Consider the following 20,340-nt stretch of genomic DNA (forward strand, 5'->3'; position numbering starts at 1 on the left):
CCTCCTGCCCCCATTGATCCCTAGGCAGAGTGGCAGTGGGACTCACCCCCGCTGATCACCCCCTAGGCCCAGGCCCTGTGCCCTACATCCCGCCCCCAGTAGGCCTGGCCCCTTGGAAGTGCCAAGGTACCCCTGTGCAAGGGCACCTTGCCCCTTGGGCAGTGCCAGGGGCACAGACTGGCACCGCCAGGGTGCCCATGTCCAGGGTCACCCCCTCGTCACCTGACCCCCTGGGGGGGGCCCTGATTGCCCCCCTTCACTCCAGCGGAGTTGGGCTGCTAGCTCCCGAAAGTAGGTAGTTTGTGTAATCCTCGCTAGAGTGAAACTCTGGCAGGTGGGAAAGGCTAGCGGGCCCAGAGAATTCAGTGCCAGGCCCGCTAATAGCATTTAAATGACATGTAAAATATCATTTAAATGCTAATCCTACCTCCCTGCCGATTTCTGGCACAGAGAAGACCACGCCGGAAATCCGGCACTGGGAGATGCTAGCGGGGCACGAACTCTCACGGGAATCCCGCAAATCGCACCCCGCCCTCCCCCCCCGCGCGATTCCCCCAGCCTGCTGCGCTAAAATATTAGTGCAGCGGGATGGGAGAATCGCCCCCGATGTGTGGGAGTTTAAGACATATCCACACAGAGGAGACCGTATGTGGCATGATGAGTGCAAACAGAAATGGTTCCTCCAACAAAAAGAATGAAGTCTGAAGCTTTTACTCCAGAAGTTGTAACTTGTCAAGTAACTGTGCTACAAATGAGGGAATTTTGTGTCTGTGAAAAAGTGGTGTGAGAATTGAAGAAGATGCCCAAGACCAAATGTGCCATCAGAAGAGGGACAAGTCACTGGCCTGATCTTGAGACAACGGATGAATGAACACCGCTCGACAATCACCAGGCAAGAGTGTTCTCTTCCTGTTGGGGAACACTTCAGCGGTCACGGGCATTCGGCCTCTGATCTTTGGGTAAGCGTTCTCCAAGGCGGCCTTCACGACACATGACAGCGCAGAGTCGCTGAGCAGAAACTGATAGCCAGGTTCCGCACACATGAGGACGGCCTCAACCGGGATCTTGGGTTCATGTCACACTATCTGTAACCCCCACGACTTGCCTGGACTTGCACAATCTCACTAACTGTCCTATCAGGAGACAATACACATCTCTTTAACCTGTGCTTAACGCTCTCTCCACTCACATTGTCTGTACCTTTAAGACTTGATTACCTGTAAAGACTCGCATTCCAATCATTATTTTGTAAATTGAGTTTGTGTCTTTATATGCCCTGTTTATGAACAGAACTCCCACTCACCTGACGAAGGGGCAGCACGTCGAAAGCTAGTGGATTTTGCTACCAAATAAACCTGTTGGACTTTAACCTGGTGTTGTGAGACTTCTTACTGTGTTTACCCCAGTCCAACGCCGGCATCTCCACATCCTGATCTTGAGAATCATGGATTGGAATGGGTCCTTGAAAATTGTCGGAATGATTATATTGTCATCAGAAATGCAATGCCTATATCTGCGCTAAGTGGGCCAAATCAAACCCCGAGTCCAGCAAAGATTTCAGATCAAAGGCTAGTTAGTGTTACAGCTTTATGAACCAAAACAGCTGATATTGTGACATAAGATTGCTTGGAGACTACCAAGAGACCTTGGTACCAAAATAGCCAGTTTCCAGCGATTCATCATCAGACAATGACAAAAACACAAGTAATTGTTAAGTCACACTGACAACATAGATGAAGTAACCATGAATTTCCATTTACCCAACAGCCAAAACTGTGGATTGGAAAGGTTTGAAAACAGTTCTAGTGAAAAAGGCAGGACATGAGAAAACAAAATTCACAGTGGTACTAGTCCGCATGGCTGGCCGAACAAAATTAGAGCTTATGGTAATTTTCAAATGTAAAGCCATGCCGAAATTCATGTTTTCGGCAGCAGTTCTTGTGAATGTCCTTGACAATGTTTGGGTAGATGAGGATGGAGTGAAGGTACGGATCAATAACTAGCTGGAAGCAGCGAATAGCAATTAGGAGTCTTTCTCAGGTTGGAGTGTAGTAGCCAGTGGAGTGCCACAGGGATCGGTGCTGGGCACTTCACAATATGTATTAATGATTTGGAGGAAGGAACTGTGGCCAAACGTGGGAGGGAAGGCAGATTGTAAGGAGGATATAAATAGTTTACAGAGAGATATTGACAGGTTGAGTGGGCAAAAAATTGGCAAATGGAATTCAATGTGGGAAAATGTGAGATTGTTCATTTTGGAAGAAAGAATGAGAAGGCTGATTATTATTTAAATGGAAAGATACTGCAGAAAGCTATAGCATGAAGGGACTTGGGAGCTCAAACCCAGAAAGCTAGCATACCTGTGCAGAAGGTAATAGGCAAGGCAAATTAAGAGCGTTCAAATGGTTATTAGATAAACATATGGATGATATTAGAATAGTGTAGATTAGAGGGGCTTTAGATTGGTTTCATGCAACATCAAGGGCCGAAGGGCCTGTACTGCGCTGTAATGTTCTATGTTCTAAATGGAATACTGGCTTTTATTTCAACAGGGCTGGATTATAAAAGTAAAGAGGTGTTGCTGCAACTGTACAAGGTACTAGTGAGGCCATATTTAGAATACTGTGTACAGCTTTTGTCCCATTATCAAAGAAAAGGTATATTATAATTGGAGGCAGTACAAAGGGGGTATACTAGGATGATCCCAGGTATGGAGGGACTGCCACTTAAAGAAAGATAGGACAAGTTGGGTCTGTACTCCTTGGAGTTCAGAAGAATGAGAGGTGATATGATTAAAACATATAAGATTCTTAGGTGGTTAGACAGGGTAAATGTTGGGAGGATGTTTCCACTTTTGGGAGAGTGTCAGACCAGAGATCATAGTCGCAGAATAAGATGCTAATTTAAGGTGCGTTTGAGAAAGAATTTCTTCTCTCAAAGAGTGGTGAATCTTTGGAATTCTTTACCCCCTGGAGACTGAGTCCTTGAACGTTTTCAAGGCTGAGATCTCTAGGTTTTTAATCAGTAGGGGAATTAGGGGTTATGGAGAGAAGGCAGGAAAGTGGACTTAGTTCACTAAATCTTACCAAAAAATGCAGTGTTGTTTCCAGTGAGACAAATTGGCGTGTTTCCCTCAAGAGAAATGGGGCAGATTTCTCCCCAGATCTTATGACACTCTGCCAAAAATAAATCAAGGGGACATGTTTCACACCGTCATATGGGGGGTGTGGGGCCTAAAAATGCCAGCAAAATCCGCTCCCATCTTTACAGGCCTGTATAAACCTCCCTCCAGCCCATCACGGTGGTCTCAGAGGCTGCCCTCCCCAACCCCAATTGGAGTTGGTCCCTTCTCCTCCTGACCATCGGCCCCTTCTCCCCCCCAATGCCTGCTCCTCCGTCCACTCGTGGCCCCACCTGAGGCTCCTGCTGGGACCCACACCTGGTATAGGTTGGCACTGCCAAGTTGGCAGTACCAGAGTGGCATGGGCATGGTGCCAACCTCTGCCAAGGAACAATGCCAGGCCATTGTCTAGCCATGTCCCTCCTCCTATACTTACTTTCGCACCCCTGAGGGGACCTCCATGACAGGTTTGCAACTGTTGTAAACCATGCCGACATGCTGGCGAGGGGGTGAGTTAATAATATTTAAATACATTCAAATCAATGTAGGGCAGGTTTACACCCATTATGGGCATAAACCTGATGAAGTTGCCAGTGAGGGGTGGGGAAGATCTGAAATCGTGTACTCGATGGTGAGAACTGCAAATTCCGTATCTTGAACCCCCAACTGGCATTTGCACGGACAGTGAATATGAGCTCAGGATCACCCCCAATGAGTGTTAGATCTACCATGATCTTAGTAAATGCTGGAGCAGGCTCAAAGGGCTGAAAGGCCTACTCCTGTTCCTATGTCTTATCATCCTCTTATGATGAGTGGAATCGGTATAAAGGATGCAACTTTTTAGAGTGGAGAATATTCAGATCCCATACAACTGATGAAATCAAGAGGCTTGCGAAGAAATAACATATTGCAATTATACCTGGGGTCTAACATTCATGGATCAACCTTTGGATGCATGGCCGAACAAGTCATTTAAGAATCATATTTGCACTGAATGAAATAAGTAGATGGTTGACATGAAAAATCTTTACAAAGAGTTGAAATATGTACATTGCCCCATTTGTGTGCTTTATGATCCTAGCTGATGTTGCTACTGAAAGGTTAGATCCCAGGGTGGAAAATGGCCTGATTCTAACTTTTGGTTTTTGTTTAGAAACATGGAGGGCAGCTACTAAACAGAGTCACAGGAGTCAGCTGATGAACTGCTAACAAAAAAAATGAAGCATTTATTAAACAAGATTAGCTATTTTACATGTCACCTTCAGTCCAACTCCCTTTATAGATATATACAGATACATAAAGATAACAGAAGTTACAAAATCTATCTTATACTCTAATGTTCACAGTAAGTACACAGTCCATTTAAACCCATGGCTGACCTGTGGTGAGACACACCAAACTCTCTCATCAATTCCCCCCAGATGCTTGCACGCTGTGAGCCAACCAGTCTCACTGAACCCCATCGTTTTCCTGGAGGTTTCCAATCTCAACACACAAAGAACTCACCTTAGAATCTTCTCCCAAATTACACTTTTTCTCTTGATTGCCTTTAAAAAGGATCCCCTCCAGGGTTTTGATCTCTCTTTCCAATATTCCTCTCCCCTAACTCACCACATGCATTCAAGTTCCAATTTTCATGCACTCACTCTCAGATACTCAGTCATGCTATGAGAACACTACAGCTTCACAGGCCTGTGATAAAGATTTACAGACCTGTGGCTGTCTCCTTGGATCGCTAACTTCTCGCAGCCTATTTTGCTTTATGACAGATTTCTGCAGTTTTCTCTCTCTAATTTGGAGCCTTCTCCTCTGCTCCTTACTTTAACTTCTCTGAACAGCACCTGTTTTTGGATCCCTGTTCTTTTTCTTTGACTGGAAGGTCCCTTTCTTCTGTTCCTTTGAGAAATCTGCTTTCTACAATTTTCTCTCCTGGCACCTGGTTCCAACTGAACTAAAACTACGTTCCTGATCTCCATGTGTGTGTGGCTGCCCTATTGCTAGACAACAGCCCAGTCTTTTCTACTTTAACAGTCACGAAACTTCATTAAAAATGCCGGATTGCAAACAAAGCTTCGGACTTACAGGAAACTTTTCAAAAATGAAACCAAAATTCAAGTTCCCCCTTTTTTAACACAAAAATACAGAAATATAAATTAAATTTAAAACTAAAGCTTAAAACTGTCTCTCGTTCCTACCAAGTTTCATTATGAAATCGTGAAATACTATTAGTGCACAAAGTGTCATCAGATTGTTCAGAAAATGTGAAATATCCAATTCTGTGGATGGAGAGGAAGATGATTTGTTGTGGAGGGATGATTCCAAAAGTATAAGTGCCAAATCTACTTTAGAGAGGGTTTATTTCACCAATACCATAGCCAAAGTGACTCAGAATAAATTAGGTGAACTCTTTTCATTGGATGCTGAAGGCAATGGATGGAATTTTTCTGTCCCGCCCGCCACGGGAATCGTAGTGGGCGGGACAGGACCATGCAACGGTCCGTTGACCTCGGGCAGGATTTTCCGATCTTGGGGCGAGCACGGCCGGAAAATCCCACCCAGTGAATTTGATGATTTTAAAATGCTTAATTGTGTTTTAAGGTATATTTGTGCAATTAATTCATTCAATAAACTGTGCCACATTAATATGAATGACTGCTTTTTTCACATTTCTAAATGGTGACTACCCACACCGACTGTTCACATATTAGACTCGGTGTTTAAATTAATCCCTCTTTTTGGAAAGATTTTTGGAGGCTTCAGAAGTCAACTTAATATACCTCAATCGATGGTATGTTTGTGAAATTATGGTCAGGAATATACGCCCAAAGTTTGGGTGCTTGCACGACCCAGAAGTGTGTGTGTGACATCGGACGCACATCCTGTGGCTGTCTCCTTGGATCTCTAACTTCTTGCAGCCTATTTCAATTGGCAGCTGTGCACAAGAGTCCGAATTGTTCCCACCGACAATCAAAAAGGCAATTTTAATGAATTAAACACCAGTTGGCTGGAATTTTACATTACCTATCTGCCTTTATGGTCGGTGGGTAGGCCAATTGGCAAGGTGGCCTTTACGTTTAAGCTGCAACCTTGATCCAGGAATGAAAGGTCAGGGCTCAAATAAAATTAACCAATGTGCCTGGGAACTGAGGTCTGTGCATGATTGTGCTATTTCGACACTTGTGGCATAGTTTTTACGTTGGTATTTATCTTTCACGAGACAGCAGCTCCCTGAGGCAGTGCCACAGCTGGTGTCCACCTGAGGGAGCACATTGGAAGTCCAAGTCCGCACCTCCTTTTTCTCGGTATCTGCCCTCTTCTTGCCCTCCCGTGCAGCCTTTCACAGCACAAGTTTCAATCTGGCTGCTGGTATATTGACCAGACAGTGTGAAATTAGGCTCTGGGGCCAACGGTGGCCGGGAGTGTGTTTCATGCCTGCCTCCAGACCTGAGTATGCACGCACAAAGGGCGAAAAATTCAGGCCCATGTGTGCTGTCCTTGGAATCATATTTCAGATTCTGAAAGAAACATTATAAATTAATGTCAAGTTATCTCCTCAATTGAGTTTATATATTTGGCCAGATTCTTTTGAACCATGAATTTTTTTCTTTCTATGATTACAGTCTGAGACACTCTTGTTTGCACTGATATCATTTCAATTATACTTTAACAACCCAAGCTGTTTTTTTATGAACGTCGACACCAGTTTCTGTGGACGCTTTTGGTACTCGAGCAAAACTTCATGAGGAATTGTGATTTGGTCACCATCAAATCGATTTAATAAAGCCACACAGACAACAGCAGCTGAAAGGGAAAAAAATACATTTAGTAATTGTTTCACATTTAAAAACTTCTCATTTTATGTAATTTACCAAATAATTAGAATTTGAATAACTTAATACCAAAGGGGTGATCGGAGAGGGCTGAGGGACATCAAAGGAGGCCGTTTCGCAGGCTTCCCACTGGGCTTCCCGCCGGCCTCTGCGCATCTCCCAGCCGAAGATTTTCAGAGTAATCAGCTCCGCGCCTGAAAACGGCATGGAGCTGATTTCAATATGGTAAACCGGATTTACATTTCATTAGGGAGCCTGGGACTCAAGTCTCTGGGCCCGCTAGTGTCTCCCTCCGCCATGTTCCCCCCCCCCCCCCCCACTCCTCACCCTGCCAGGAGAGGTTCACTCAGCAGGGGTTTAAAACTGCTCCCCACTAACAGGGAACAGTCAGCCCGACCCTGTTGGAGTGAGGAGAGGCCATTGAGGCCCGCCCAGGAGATCATGAGTAAAAGTGCCAGCCTGGCACTCTGGCACTGCCCAAGGGGCGAACTGGCATTGCCCAAGGTGCACCTTGGCTCTGCCTACCAGGCATTGGACAGCGCCAAGTGGGGGCGGGACCAGAGGGGGTGGAGCCAATTGGGGGCAGGATCTATAAGGATGGTGATTGGTGGGGGTGGAGTGTCCAGCTGCCACTTTGCATTCAGGATTGTGGGCAGAGGGAGGGAGGACTGCGATTGCAGCTGGCTCTCGAGGTTGGGGGGGGGGGGGGAGGGTCAGGGTTGCCGGAGGGTCGGAGCTGCCCGGGGGGGGGAGGTCAGAGCTGGTGGGGGGTGGTTGTTGGGACTGTCGGGGAGAGGTCGGGGTTGCCGGGGGAGGGTGGAATCAGGAGATCGGGGCCTGCCAGGTGGGGGGGGGGGGGGGGGGGGGGGGGGGGCGCAGGGGTTGGGCTGGCCAGCAATGGTGGGTTGTAGGGCTGGCCAGCAATTGGGAGGCCGGCAATGCGGGGCCATTGCACATGCACTGATCTCGGTGCTGACAGATGGGCGCATGTGTAATGGCCCACTCAGCGCTATGCTGCCAGGAATAGGTCCCGCCCCCTGATTTTTAGAGTGAATCCCGCTAGGGCACTATGTGATTTACAGGTGTCAAATTCGTCTGGAAATCACGCAAAAAAAAATCGGTGGGAGCTACTCCTATTTTCACACGAATTGGGGACTTAGAATTTTTTTAGAAGAATCCCGGCCTAATTGTTTTGTATTGCAGATAAATATCCAAATGCTTACAAATGTTTGCTCGTTTGTAGTGGGTGTTATTGAACTATCTGAATTCAAGGTACAGTGAAATTTGAGCACAGCTGCCAACAGCCTTTTGCGTGGCCTGTTTGGCACCGCATGGGCAGGGCCCAGGAGCAGTACAGAGACCATGGCCGCGATTCTCCCATCGCGACCTGCAACTTTTCTGGCAGGTGGAGGTGGGAGATCCGCGTCGCCGGCCTTGTTCCGGGATTTGCAAATGCGACGGGAACGCATCTCCCAGAGACGGCGAACAGTCGCTGGTCAGACCACGCTGGAAACCGGCGGGAAGATAGATAAGTAATTTGAATCTTTTTTTAATATGTTTTAAATGTTGTTTAAATCTAATTATTGGGAACTCTCCAGTCCCGATTGAATCTCCCACCTCGCCAGGAGTACTTCATTCCGGCGAAGTTTACACTAGCTCCCCACGTTCGGGGAACTAGTGAGAGGACCCAACGGAATGAAGGTGGCGCAATTGGGGCCCCCCAGGGGGTCGAGTGGCGGGGAAGATGCTCCCGGGCATGGGCACACCCTGGCAGTGCCAGTCCGTGCTCTCTGGCACTGCCCAAGGGACAAAGTGCCCATGCCCAGGGGGCACCTTGGCACTGCCCAGTGGGCATTGGGCAGTGCCAAGGGGTGGGGCCTACTGTGGGTAGGGCCTAGGGGTGATCGGTGGGGGTGTGGGTCCCACTGCCACTCTGCAGACAGGATCGGTCTGGGATGGAGGGAGGGCAGTGATTGGGGTGGAGTGGTCTGCTGTGGGGGGGGGGGGGGGGGCCTGCCTCCTGTGAGGGGTCTGACCCCGGGGGGGGGGGAGGGGGTCTGATCCTGGAGGGGGTCAGCGGGGAGGAAGGGGGTCTCCTGGGGTGAGGCGGGTAGGGGGATCACCACTGCTGAGGGGGTGGGCTGGACATCGAGGCGCTCCAGGGTGGGGGTGGGTCAGGGCTGGCCTGGGAATTGTTGTGGGGGCCGCAATCGGGCCGTGGGGGGGGGGGGGGGAAGTGTGGGGGGGGGGGGCGTTGTGGGGGGGGGGGGGGGGGGGGGGAGGTTGGAGCTGCATCACTACGGGAAGCTCGGGCTGGCCAGTGATCAAACTGGCTAGCAAACGGGGAGACTGACAGATTGGGACTACTGCGCATTTCAGAACTATCAGACTCTGGCGCAAATAGGGCCCGCCTCTCTGGGTTTTTAATGATATTCACGACTGGGACCTCTGCAGTGATGATGTGGAGATGCCGGCGTTGGACTGGGGTAAACACAGTAAGAGTTTTAACAACACCAGGTTAAAGTCCAACAGGTTTATTTGGTAGCAAATGCCATTAGCTTTCGGAGCGCTGCCCCTTTGTCAGGTGGAGTGGTATCCACTCAAATAGTCTTTGAACGTTCACTCTATCTATCCCCTTCATCATTTTATAAACCTCTATTAAGTCTCCCCTCAGCCTCCTCCGCTCCAGAGAGAACAGCCCTAGCTCCCTCAACCTTTCCTCATAAGACCTACCCTCCAAACCAGGCAGCATCCTGGTAAATCTCCTCTGCACTCTTTCCAGCGCTTCCACATCCTTCTTATAGTGAGGTGACCAGAACTGCACACAATATTCCAAATGTGGTCTCACCAAGGTCCTGTACAGTTGCAGCATAACCCCACGGCTCTTAAACTCCAACCCCCTGTTAATAAAAGCTAACACACTATAGGCCTTCTTCACAGCTCTATCCACTTGAGTGGCAACCTTTAGAGATCTGTGGATATGGATCCCAAGATCTCTCTGTTCCTCCACAGTCTTCAGAACCCTACCTTTGACCCTGTAATCCACATTTAAATTAGTCCTACCAAAATGAATCACCTCACATTTATCAGGGTTAAACTCCATTTGCCATTTTTCAGCCCAGCTTTGCATCCTATCTATGTCTCTTTGCAGCCTACAACAGCCCTCCACCTCATCCACTACTCCACCAATCTTGGTGTCATCAGCAAATTTACTGATCCACCCTTCAGCCCCCTCCTCTAAGTCATTAATAAAAATCACAAAGAGCAGAGGACCAAGCACTGATCCCTGCGGCACTCCAGCTACAAAATTTTAAACATTGCAGACAAAACCACATACAAAGTCCCCACTTTGTCTGTGGGTCATATCTTACTCCGACTTCAAAGGGACACAGAAGAAAAAGGGAGAAAATCCCATGTGAGTGCTAGATTTGATCATTTTTATAATTTTGCATGAAACCTGGTGCCTTAGAGGGCATGAAATAGGTACAAGCTCTCTGAAACAAAATGCAACAGACCATAGAACTGGAGTTCAGTAGGAAACAAATGCAAAGCCAGAACACACAGTCCTCTGATCCCCCTACACCTGCAGTGCCAAAGCTCTCCTTGAGCACAACTTAAAATCTACTTCTTAATATCTACCCTTAGAGGGATAGATGTGATTCTCAAATAAAAGGTTTAGTGACAGTTTATGAAAAGGCGTAACTTAATTTGTCTTTAGCAAAAGACAAGTTGCTTGAAACGTAGGTGTATAACTAAGCTTTCTTTCTGCCTCTTATCCAAGGAATCTGTTCATTTTTTAGTTGCAAGTGTTTGGAACCACACTTCCACTTTGATTAATGGCCGCAATAATAATTTGCACAGGCAAGTTTGTGTCTGACCAATGTGAGAAATTCGATAAGAACAAAAGAATCACATTTTGTCCTTAAATCAGTCAACTTAACACCTTGATTTAATAGCATTTTTGGGAGAATTAATTGATATCCATTGGAGAAGAAAAGAAGAGCCAAAATGTCCAAAAATAATTCAATTTATCAAGGGCTTATAGGGCTTCAGGAATTTAAGTAACCAGGAACTGATTCTTCCAATTTCTCAAGGTAATGAATTAGAATTTGTCAGCTAATCCTGTGCTTGTAAATTTTAAAGCATTGCTTGCCTTTTAGATCACAACTGTGGCACATAGCAGCAAAGACAGTGGACTCCATTTCAATGTTTCTGACTCCAGCTTTATATGCCTTTTTCAAATACTCCAGTTTCTCTTCATTTGAAAATGAGCATAAAGCACCATCCAGACGTCCTTGCCCTGGATCAAAGACAAATATGATTTTGTTAAGTGTTAGGAATTAATTATTGAACATTGAGTGAGCAATGAATTCTTTAAAAATTCAATTAAAGTAATTGTGTTGACCATGGGATCAAGGCTGGATTATAAACTTCCGTGCTGTGCTACGCAATAATGTACTACACTGTTCATGGAGGCTTTAAGAGTTATGCTATACTTTTTAGGAAAAAAACGTTTGCTTGTTTAGTTTAGGTTTGCAGAGTATGTCTTATGATTTTTTTAAAAATACCTTCATAGAAATCGTCAGTGCACATTGTGTTTCCAATGATAGTAGGATAATCAGCAATCTCATTGCCGCAGTTCAATAATGCTTGCGCTAGATCCTTGTCCAGTTCGGTGCTTCGGGTAATTATTTTTCCAAGAACCACTTGTTCAAATTGAGGTTGGAAAAATGAATCTACTGCTGTACCTGTAATCACCACAGTCCCAGGAGCCAAACCTGCAGAACAAGCATCAGTTCAATAATAAAATGCCAATTAAGACATTTGATACAGTGTTTTAACAGAGTAATTTAAAATGTCACACTTTATCACTTTTTCAGGTTAAATTTGCCAGATGAGGCTTGCAGCATGGAACCTCTCTAAATAAGGACACAGCTTTGAGATAGGTTCTGTGGCCCACACTCCAGTCTAGTGAGTCGTCATGCCTAGAGCTTTGTCCTGCAAAATGTACCCATTTCTGTTTTGTAAGGTAACATTCAAAGCTACGTTTGTCTTTTTAAAAGTCTTACATATGTGTGCACTTCGTCTACAGTTTCCACTCAGTGGTCACCATTTTTACGTTGCACTTTTAGTCAATTTTTAATACTGAACTATATGTAAACATTTATATCAAAATTTTACATCCATAGTTGCCTATCATTGTTGATGAACAAGTTGAATAATTCAAAATACTGATTATGGTCCCTAGTCTCTCAATCTGTAGGCACTATGCTTGGATTCATATAGAAATCATCCCAGGTGTCAGAAAGCATTGCTTCCACATCCTTAATAACACCCATCTCGACACTTATCTCACAGTTCCTCCCAGACTAGACCATTCTAATGCTCTGCTTGTGACACCCCATCCTCCTTGCTCAGTAAACTTGAATTTTGCACCTGATTGTAGAGTTAAAAGGAAGGGGAGAGGGCTTGACCAATAAATTCTTTATCACATACCTACACCACCTGATGTCCCCAGGCGTATGATAGTGACATCACAACACTTGGCGTGGTGAAGTAACTTGATGAGTTCATGAAGCATGATTGATATCGATGGCACACCCATTCCATGCTGCAATCAGAAATGAGATTTGAATCAGCATTCTGTTCATTTTGGCCTCACCATCAGTCTGAAGAAGACAGAGGAGCAAAGAAATATGGAGCAAACCACATTTCCTGTCATGATCTTTGGTAATATTACTTTGCCAGCATTTATCATTGAGGTTGCCAGTGTGAACATTTTGTACTGAAATCTCTCCATGTAGGCAATTGTTTGTCACAGTACTGAACCAATCACCTGCTCACAATGTTTTTTGATGAACATTTTACTTTCCAGTTGTCTGTGGCCACTGTAGTTAGCCAGTCCTCTATCCATATGAAAATATCACCCCTACACGACAAGCGTTCAAGTGTTCTTGTAGCGGAGATATGCAGTGGGATTTACTGAGCAACTTGTTGCATGTTTCGTAGTGGCAGGAGACGGCCTGCCATTGGGTGACAGTGGGATCTTCTGGTCCCGTCGTTGCCAGCGGGGTTTCCTGTTGAATGCACCCTTCAATGCCGGGAAACCCACATCATGGGCACACCAGTGGTGGGATGAAAGATCCCACTGATGTTAACAACCAGAAGATTTGAGCCATGATGTCCAGGAGGTCATGACCCCATAGAGTGGCATGGTGGCACAGTGGTTAGCACTGCTGCCTCACGGTTCCAGGGACCCTGATTCAATTCTGGCCTTGGGTGACTGTGCGGAGTTTGCAGGTTTTTCCCATGTCTATGTGGTTTTCCTCCAGATGCTCTGGTTTCCTCCCATAGTCCAAAGATGTGCAGGTTAGGTGGATTGGCCATGTTAAATTGCCTCTTAGTGCCCCAAGATGTGTAGGTTAGATGGATTAGCCATGGGAAAAGTGTGGGGTTATGGGGAAATGGCAAGGGAGAGGGGTTGGACAAGCTATTCTTTCAGAGAGTCGGTGCAGAGTCGATGGGCCAAATGGCCTCTTCTGCACTGTAGGGATTCTATGATGACCCACATGGCCAAGCCAAAGCAGACAGCGTTGGCTTAGTAATGAGTGTATGCTGATAGAATTAGCACACTCCAGGACCTCTGAATTGTTGACCTGTCCTGCCAAGAGATGTGAAGAACTTGTCTGAGACAGCGAAAGTGGAAATTTTTCTCCTGCCTAGCCAATGTGGTCTAGGTCTCACCACTGTAGAGGAATGTGCTGAGTATGCAGTCTTAATAGACATACTGTTTGGTGACATTGCATGGTAAAACAACCCCAATCTTATATTAAAAAATCTTTTGACTTCACCACGAGTAAAGTCATGGGCTTTACAATGACCTATTTTACAAGGGGATTGCTGTACTGGAATAAAGAAGTCATACTACAATTGAATGGGGCTTTTCTGAGACCCTGTATGAAATTTTATATGCAGCTTTGCTATCCATATTTAAGGAAGGATATACTTGCAATGGTAGCAATACAGTGAAGGTGACCAAATTGGTCCCTGGAATCAGGGGTTTGTGCTATGGTGAAAGTAAACTGGCCCTATATTCTCTGGAATTTAGAGGAAAGAGAGGTGATCACATTAAAACATTCAAGGTTCTGAAGGGGCTTGACAGGGTAGGGGGTCAAGGAATCTAAAACATGGGGGCCTGAATTTTCCATGTCCAATTGGGGCAGGCATGTTTGGTTGCACAGCTGGAAAATAAAGCCAGAAGGCCCAAGGCGCATTTCCCAATGGTGTAAATTCAGGACTGGAATTCTATATGCCTGTCATTGCCTCATGGGGTTGAACTCCTCAAGCTTGTCTTCAACAGGTGACCATGACAACAGAGTTGCACCTCACTGGGCTGTGCCTAACTTACCCTGGGCCCAGCTCGAGAAAATGTGGATTTGCTCCATCTCTGGCTTTTATTTTGACACATTCAAATAAGGCCAGCAGTAACTTGGTGAACAGATTGTGGGAATATCCAGCACATGAGGAAACTCGGGAGAAGTTGTTTAAACTTGTAAGTTGGGCAGAGGAGGCTACTACCTGAATTTCCTCACAAACAATGGAAGTGACTAATACTGTTCCAGTAGGGCATGTGCACCCAAATGACAAGGAAATTCAACCACACAATCTCCTCTGTAATACCTTGTATACTTACACTTATGGACAACACAGGACCAGTTTTGTACATGTTGTATCTGTCAGTTCCTGCACAAATATCCAATACGTCACTGCCGCTTCCATTCAGACCAAGTTCCATATGCATGAACTGTGCAAAAGCTTTCATCCGGTTTGCACTGCCTCCCACGCAAACAAACTGAAAAACACAGCGCTAAATTTTAGATTTTAAATTAAGACAGGTATGCAATATTATGTTTTTTAACTCCATTTAAAATTTCCTTAGCAGTTGACATTTAGACTATGCATTATCCAAATATTTTCTCTTTAGATGTGACCAGCTTCCACACGCTTCATGCATCCATTGTTATTCCAACTATACACCTGTCAGATTTACCACGACTGGTTGGCAAGGGTAAAAATTGCAGAATGAGGAAAATCTCCCCTAGTGAATTATGCCTAGCTTCTCACAACGTTCTATATGCATTCATATTCCATTTAAGACCTTAATGAGTTCCTGCAGTAACATCTTGCCCTGTATTTCAGAACTTTTTTAAATGATGCCACGCATTTAGGTGAGGTGCCAGAGGGCTGTCACTGATGTGGAATTGCATGTCAGTATGAATCACATCTTTAAACAGAGGAGTCGAGGGAAAAATTGATTGATTTCCTAATTTCTGTCATGCCTAAGATTTCAGTCTCCCTAATGACAACAAGATGTCTTGGATTGATCCCTGTTCAATGTGATGGCATCTAACTGACTATGGGCTGCATTCTCCAACCTCACCAGCAGCTGGAATTCTCCGGTCCTGCTGCAGTTCGTAGAGAATTGACTGAACACCAAATTCTCCGTTCTCGCTGGCAGTGGCAGCGAGGCGTGAACAGCTGGAGAATTCTGGTCTATGTCATCACAAAGCAGAGGACCAGGCAGGATGTGCAAGCAACAAAAGCTATTTGCAGCATTGACTGCTGGACTGAACACCATCTTATCATTTCAAAACTAAACATTGAGATCTATCCCCCAGATGCCCCCAGGGCATTAAGGTCCAGAAGCATCTCAATGTCTCGAGGCTCCAACAGATAGTCATGAAATCTCTCTCAGAAAATCTCAAGGCTTACCTGTGTAGAATGAAAATAGACATTCACTGAATTGAGGATGTCTTGGTGACTTTCAGGATACAGTGTATGCCACTGTTCTAGAAGCCCTTGGCTCTATCTCTTGTGAACATCAAGATTAATTCAACAAAAGCAGTGAGGTGATCTGAAAAGTACTAGAGGACAAACATTGCCTCCACATGATTTGCCACAATGACATGTTGTCACTATTGTGGTGAAACATGTGGTGATATTTCATTTTAAATAGGCATTTGGAGCTCAGGACCTTAGATGCATGTGCTTACCAGGAAGTGGCTGCACATGTGTAGTTAACGGTTTTTCTTGCCTTCAGGTTGGGAGCCAGCCCTGCTCACATGCAGCAGCAAAGGAAGGAAAAAGATGATAGGGCGTGAAAAGTAGGTTAGATGACCAGAAACTAGTGTCATTGCAGAGAAGGTATCCCAGGGAGAATTTTCATGCTCATTTGGCACTTAGAACTTTTGGTAAGATTGCCCCAAAGGCCACAATTCTCCCAAATTGTGATAAACTGCCTACGTCATTGGGAAACCTGGAGGGTTTCCCATGGTGTTAGCAGCACCTATCAGATATGATTCTCCCACTTTGTGATTTACATTTGGCTGATGACTCTGCATTAGCTGCTGGTTCAGAGCTGGACATGCATCGACTTATACTCCAATCCATGCGGCAGCTTTGGTCCTACTATCAGCATGAAGAAAGCTAAAGTACCAGCCACCTCTAGGAAAGCCCTATCTCAGGCCCAATGTTTCAGTCCAGTCCAAAACCTATCAGCAGCAGTGACTGCCGGTTCCATGGGGTGCCCTGGGTCCTGTCCACGTGCAGTAGCACATCATTGTCTCTGTTGCTGGTTCAGTCCTGATCTGTGGAAACACCATCTCAACATGCTCCATGATTCTGTTGAATCATGCACTGAAAGAGTGAGAACACCACAGTGAGCGCTGAGGGCTCGTAACAGAGCCCTGACCCTCATTGCTCCTTGCACCTGTGACTTCCACCCCAGTGCTTCCCATTACTGTGAATTTCTGCTCCCCCTCACACCACCCCCTCTGACACTACAGTCACATCCCCAACTAGCTTCCTCTATACCCCAGCAGGATGAAGAGTGTTGAGCCTCCATTGTCTCATGGCATCTGACCCATACATTTTCCACCCCATCCCCAGCAAAAAGAAATGTAAGTTTTGATCTTGTGTAGTGCCGAAGTGCAAGAGAGAATGCACTGACGGGGTACCTCAAAAGATGGTGTCAGTCATGGCATTGAATGAGGTGAGTGATGCCAGCTATTAGCAGCATACCTTGCCTGGGGTTCCTCCACAGTGTGAGCTGTGTACTGCTGAGGCTTGACTTGAAATATGCTTCTACATTCTTGGGGCTTTTTGTTCCAAAGGGTTAACTCTTGTCTCCAGACTGTCCAACAAGATCTAATTCTGGCTATTAAACTGGCATGCTTGACTCCTCAAGGAATGGTCAGTTAGTCTGCTCTGGCAGCAACAGTCACCTTGACGTGACACAGCTGAATCCTAAGAGGTATGCAATTAGCTTTTCAACCAATTCCCTAGAGGACAGCCTCCTTCTGCCAGGTCTTTAATGCTGTTCAGTTAAATAGCTTTGCATGAGGGCATATATGCCATTTTTCTGCCCTACCTGACAGTTGGAGTTCTTAGAGAAGTGGATTTAAATTTCCTTTCCAGTAATCCCTCTGGCCTCACAGCATTGAAGCTGTGAGGTTTCACTACATTCACTCTCCCCCAAGTGAGAGAGTCTTTATGCCTCATGAGGTAGGGTAGCTCCCCATCATTGATATCCCCATATTGCCCTTGCAGCCTGGGCTCTCCCAAAGCAGGACTCCAGGACCTCAGTCACCCCCAGTACTGCCCCTCTGTTGTAGCCTCCCCTCACCCAATTTGCAGCTCCCAACTAGGAAGGGCACCCACTCAGCTACTGTTTGAACACTAACCCAGCATGGAGGACTAGGGAAACTATGCCTGATTGCTAGCCAGCAAATTCCCTTGCTTCGATAAGAAGGGAAGGTAAGACCTGTGAGCGACCACCCACACCCTGCAACTGCACCCCCAACCCCCCCACAAACCCCCTTGGGATGGTGACAGTGACCATCACCACCGGCCCCAAGCTGCACTTGTGTGGTCCCCAGCATTGTCCCTTGTGCCCCTTGAGTCTTGGACTGCCCAAGAAATAATGGCTGCCTGAGCGCTCACCTCCGATATTACCCTTGGAGATGAGGTCGTCAGGTTCAAGCTTATGTAGAGCTGTTGTAAATGGCGCTGGCATGACATCACGTCAGCGTCTGCTGAATATTTGATGCGGCCTCAATATCTAGAGTGAGTTCTGGTTGATGAGATGCTAATGCATTCTAATTAGGTTCCCACCCTTCCCCGACATATTCACAACACTCCACCAGCGAGGTTGACCCGAAATTAGAAAACATGATTTCGCTAACAAGGTTTGCATTTGTTCAAACTTTTCACACTTTGAACCTGCACCATCTTTCCCATGCACAGAGTCTAGGCTCAAGATTCCACCCATACATTAACATAAAGTAATCAATGAACCTATTTTGAGCAACCTAAATTGTTATTAATTTAACTAAATAATACCTGAAGGAAGTGAAGTTCTAATATTTCATAATTATGTGTACTTTTTCAGTTCTATTTCAAACATGGAGGAATGCAATAAAGCCTGGTTAAGATGCAGGAGTAATACAGTCATGGAAATCACTGCACTGTTATAGATTCTTGCCAATTGGATATTGGCTATCAATTATCATCTGCTGCTTGTCAGATACACTCAAATAAATTAATTGAACCCTACTTTTATTGTTCAAATTAGACATTCTCTCTTCCACCTTCTTCTGTCGGGAAAAAGATACAAAAGTCTGAGGTCACGTACCAACCAACTGAAGAACAGCTTCTTCCCTGCTGCCATCAGACTTTTGAATGGACCTACCTTGCATTAAGTTGATCTTTCTCTACACCCTAGCTATGACTGTAACACTACATTTTACACTCTCGCATTTCCTTCTCTATGTATGATATGCTTTGTCTGTATAGCGCGCAAGAAACAATATTTTTCACTGTACACTAATATATGTGACAATAATAAGTCAAATCAAATCAAATCAAAATCATTTCCTTCTCCAGCAGAAAAAAGAATGTTAAGGTAAAGATGGCATTTTACGGCTTTCTGCTGTCATTCTATTCTGTTCAACTCCAAATAACTGCCTACCTTTACATCTCCAAACATTTCTTGAAGATTGTGCGTTTTTGTTCCCAGATCAAAATGATACAGAAAGTCTTCAGACATCGAGGCCAAGTGAGGGTTCTTTACTTGTACAATGCCATTTCTGGAATAATTGAAAAGGCTTTTCATTTTAGTTTCCTCAGCAAACAGTTCTCACTGATCAATTCTAGTGTTTCACATTGCACAACCATCACTTCGCTTGTTAGAAAAACACATTTATAATCCCTTTTAGTTCAGCATAAACATCCAATAAAAAGGTTTCCCCTCTGACTATGATGAGTTCTAAGCAAATAACAGGAAGTACTCACTCTTGATAATCTCCCTGTTGGTTTACAATCGCATCTGCATTATTGGTTAAAATTGGCGCCATGCTGATGGCTTTCTATATGTGTTAAATAATCTGCAGAAATTCAAACAAAAGTTTATAAAAGCAGTAGGTTAAAGTAAATCATTTCTAAATAGAAAAAAATTAAATTCAATGTTTATAATCATGCCTAGTTATCAGATAGGAAGATGCGATAGTTGTTTACTTACAGTTAAAAATAAAATGGCAAAGTATCCTGGAAAGTACAAAAAAACTGCTGGAATTTGGATATGATGGTGATTCTTCTTTAGTTCCCAGGTTCAGTTTTCCTACTGTACTCCCTTATAAAGAACATAATGTTCACTATTCCGTTTTATTTGCATTGAACTTTGCTGTGATAAACATTGCGTATTGCAGTATTGTTTTTCGTCCCATTGGTCACTTACAGTACTTGATCTACCCTGGTACATGGCGCCACATCAATGTTAAGGAATTCAAAATAAACACAGCTTTACGGGTCATTGACACAAAAGTTCCTGATGTAACTACAACCAGCTGACGGCGGTTTATTATTTCACAATACCATTAAAATAGGACTGATAGGACTTTGATCCTTCAGTATTTCAGATGCATTAATGGAAAGGGTGATTTTAGGTGGAACCAGATTGTCACACAGAGACATAACTGGGGTAATAAAAACAGAAAATGCTCAAAGAACTCAGCAAGTCTGGCAGCATCTATGGAGAGAAACACAGAGTTAGCGTTTTGCGTCCCTATGACTTCTTCAGACATGAATGGGAGGCTGTCTCAGAGATTACTGCTAAACATTACACTACACTACATTACACTACACATATGAGACTTAAAAGGGAGATAAATAACAAATCTCTGCAAGTTTCAAATAACATCAAACTGGTCAGACCTGCAAAAGGAGGAACAAACTGGTGAAATACAGAAAAGCCTGAATAGTCTGAAAGACGTGCTAGTTAGGTGCATTGACCAGAATAAGTGCTGTAATGTGGCGACTAGGGGAATTTCACAG

General features: G+C 45.0%; 1 protein-coding gene across 1 annotated transcript; it reads right to left on the reverse strand.

Moving 5' to 3' along the window:
• Window positions 1-5,308: 5,308 nt before the first annotated feature.
• On the reverse strand, window positions 5,309-19,655 carry LOC144503648 (uridine phosphorylase 2-like). Its single transcript, XM_078228330.1, has 8 exons — window positions 19,529-19,655; window positions 19,303-19,394; window positions 18,980-19,097; window positions 14,645-14,803; window positions 12,448-12,562; window positions 11,520-11,729; window positions 11,105-11,251; window positions 5,309-6,922 (listed from the first exon to the last, which is right to left on the reverse strand). Exons 2-8 carry the CDS (start codon window positions 19,362-19,364, stop codon window positions 6,774-6,776), a joined length of 960 nt encoding a protein of 319 aa, XP_078084456.1. The 5' UTR covers window positions 19,365-19,394; window positions 19,529-19,655; the 3' UTR covers window positions 5,309-6,773.
• Between the last annotated feature and the right edge of the window lie 685 nt (window positions 19,656-20,340).

This window comes from Mustelus asterias, chromosome 14 (assembly GCF_964213995.1).
Source record: "Mustelus asterias chromosome 14, sMusAst1.hap1.1, whole genome shotgun sequence".
NCBI classification, from domain to species: Eukaryota; Metazoa; Chordata; class Chondrichthyes; order Carcharhiniformes; family Triakidae; genus Mustelus; species Mustelus asterias.

Excerpts from the sequence above, each read along its gene's own strand:
- LOC144503648 (XM_078228330.1), bottom strand. The coding sequence starts at position 19,364 with ATGGCGCCAATTTTAACCAATAATGCAGATGCGATTGTAAACCAACAG. Across the intron at positions 19,098-19,302 it reads CAACAGGGAGATTATCAAGA|AAATGGCATTGTACAAGTAA; the intron begins GTGAGTACTTCC and ends CAATTATTCCAG. Across the intron at positions 6,923-11,104 it reads CCACAGTTGTGATCTAAAAG|CTGCTGTTGTCTGTGTGGCT; the intron begins GCAAGCAATGCT and ends TTTCCCTTTCAG.